This window comes from Dendrobium catenatum, unplaced genomic scaffold (assembly GCF_001605985.2).
Source record: "Dendrobium catenatum unplaced genomic scaffold, ASM160598v2 fragScaff_scaffold_637, whole genome shotgun sequence".
Lineage (NCBI taxonomy): Eukaryota > Viridiplantae > Streptophyta > Magnoliopsida > Asparagales > Orchidaceae > Dendrobium > Dendrobium catenatum.
In genome coordinates, this window is record NW_021319099.1 from 1,565,178 (window position 1) to 1,567,741 (window position 2,564).

Below are 2,564 nucleotides of genomic sequence, written 5' to 3' on the forward strand. Positions count from 1 at the left end.
ACCTTTAATAGCATTGCAAACATAAGGGCCTATAAGCACCCAAGTAGATTTATAGAATTCAAAATTGAACCCATCCGGCCCAGGAGTGGAATTGGAGGAACCCCGTGAAGACAACTTTCTTAATCTCCGAATAAGAGAAAGGAACAGTGAGAGTGAATCTGGAATCCAAATCAATCACATTACCAGGAGGGAAAGCATTGATGTCAAAATCCAGCTGTTGAGGAGCATTAAAAAGAGATTGAAAGTAAAGAACAGATTCTTTGATAGCTTCAGAAACAGAAATTTCCTGATTAGACATAGTTAAAGCTATAGCGGTTTTTTTATAACTCATTCTCATACGAATCCTAGAGTATAAAAACTTGAGGTCATCCTCACCTTGGTTAGCTTATAACATTTAAAGGTGTAACATTCATCTTTACGTGATTTAGAAAGAAGAAAATATTGCTTATATTGTGAATTAAATTAATAATAATAATTATTATTATGAAATAGAGCTATGGCAATAATTTTTTTTTCAATAATATTTAGCTTATAATTAACTTGACTTTGAGTAATTTTTATAAATAAATTTATTTAATAAATAAATGATGTAAAGAATATATATATATATATATAATTTTATTTTAGCTATAACTTAAATATTAAATATATAAAACTATATGAATGTATATTTATGAATAACAGACATAATAGCTCTTCCAAATAAAAACAAAAAATCCTCAATTATACCACTGCGGCACTACCTCACTCCGTCAACTCTTTATTTCCCCAAACGCTTATTCTTTTCTTCACTCCCACCTGAAAACCCAAAATGACGCTGCCCCCACCGACGCAATCGCCGTCGTCTCTCTGCTGTTTCCTACTGGCACTTCTCTTCTCATCAACCTTCCTTCACCTCGCCGGCGCTCACCGCTCTTCTTCCACTCTCTCCTCCACTGTTTTGTCCGAGTGGCGTCCCGCTCGCGCTTCCTACTACGCCGCCACCGATCCACGAGACACCGTCGGTCCGTACTATCTTTATTCCTTGTTCTTCTGTCACTGTCTTCTAATCTGATCTCCCTTTTGCAGGAGGAGCCTGCGGCTACGGCGATCTCGGTAGGAGCGGGTACGGCCTGGCTACGGTTGGGTTGAGCTCAGCCCTCTTCGAGAAGGGCCTGGCTTGCGGCGGATGCTACGAGGTCCGATGCGTGGAGGAGCTCCGGTACTGCATTCCAGGAACCTCCATCGTCCTTACGGCTACAAATTTCTGCGCTCCTAATTACGGCCTCCCCTCCGACGCCGGTGGGCTGTGCAACCCCCCTAATTCCCATTTCGTCATGCCCATTGCCGCCTTCGAGAAGATTGCTATCTGGAAAGCAGGAATCCTCCCAATCCAGTACCGCCGGTAATCTTCTTCTTCTTCTTCTTCTTCTTCTTCTTCTTCTTTTTCTTCTTGATATCGCCGGATCTGAAGCGAAAAAAGGGTTTCTGATTGGGAAACTGGTGGTAGGATAAAGTGCATTAGGGAAGGAGGTGTGAGATTCACGATCCAGGGGCGGAGGTTCTTTGTGGCTGTGCTGATTAGCAACGTGGCTGGGGCCGGAGACGTCACAGCTGTGAAAGTTAAGGGAACGGCGACAGGTTGGCTTCAGATGGGAAGGAATTGGGGGCAGAACTGGCACATTGGCGCTGATCTGCGAGGCCAGCCGCTCTCCTTCGAGCTCAGTACCAGTGATGGCGTAACTCTTACCTCTTACAATGTTGCTCCCCATGGCTGGTCTTTCGGCCAGACCTACGTCGGCAAGCAGTTCCCTTTCTGATTCAAACTTAGTTTCTTTTCTTGTGCATTAGTTCTTACTATCACCAACGTAATTAATTGTATTATTGTTAAGTAGTTTATAGAAAGGAGAAAATACAGTTCTTACAGTATTCTTCGGATTTGTGTCTGGAATCTTTGGTAGAGTGTTGATTGTTTATTTGTTCAGAAATGCTATACTGTTCGACAAAATGCTCATTTGTTTATTAGGATGGCTGTAAGTCTGCAAACCGTTCGATAAAATGCCTGTATACCTTTTCTAGGGCTTGGAATCTGCTAGCGGACATAGGTAACATGCTGTTTTACAGGAATGATATAGAGAATGACAACTACTAAAATCCACGTGATTTGTTGGAGCTTTTTGTTTGTTAATCATGTTCAGATTGTTTTTGTTTTAATTAATTGGGGTGGAAATGGTGGTTGGGATCTACTAAATGGACAGTTGGAAGAGTGGCTAAGTGGAATTATTGACTATCAAAACTTAGGTTAAATAAAGTTTTTAAAATGAAAATAGTGAATTAGTGATAAATGTTCGATATATATGTAAAATATATGTTCTGTATTATTATATTATGATTTTAGAGTTATAATTGATCTGTAATTTAGTGGCTGTATTCATTGCATAGGTTGTTGGATGGTTGAACTGGAGGAATGCATCGGGCTTGTTGTGTGATAAAAAGTCCCCCTCGAACTTAAGGAAAATTTCTATAATATGGTGGTGAGACTTGCAATGCTTTATGGTGCTGAATGTTGGCCATTAAAAGAGAAA

The 2,564-nt window shown here is 40.5% G+C and overlaps 1 protein-coding gene across 1 annotated transcript; it reads left to right on the forward strand.

Moving 5' to 3' along the window:
• Positions 1-732: 732 nt before the first annotated feature.
• On the forward strand, positions 733-1,987 carry LOC110102573 (expansin-A10). The gene is made up of 3 exons (XM_020830952.2): positions 733-1,004; positions 1,069-1,384; positions 1,490-1,987. Exons 1-3 carry the CDS (start codon positions 812-814, stop codon positions 1,797-1,799), a joined length of 819 nt encoding a protein of 272 aa, XP_020686611.1. The 5' UTR covers positions 733-811; the 3' UTR covers positions 1,800-1,987.
• Positions 1,988-2,564: the final 577 nt, after the last annotated feature.

Coding starts and splice junctions, on each gene's coding strand:
- LOC110102573 (XM_020830952.2), top strand. CDS start 812: ATGACGCTGCCCCCACCGACGCAATCGCCGTCGTCTCTCTGCTGTTTC. Junction 1,005..1,068: donor CGATCCACGAGACACCGTCG/GTCCGTACTATC, acceptor TCCCTTTTGCAG/GAGGAGCCTGCGGCTACGGC. Junction 1,385..1,489: donor CTCCCAATCCAGTACCGCCG/GTAATCTTCTTC, acceptor AACTGGTGGTAG/GATAAAGTGCATTAGGGAAG.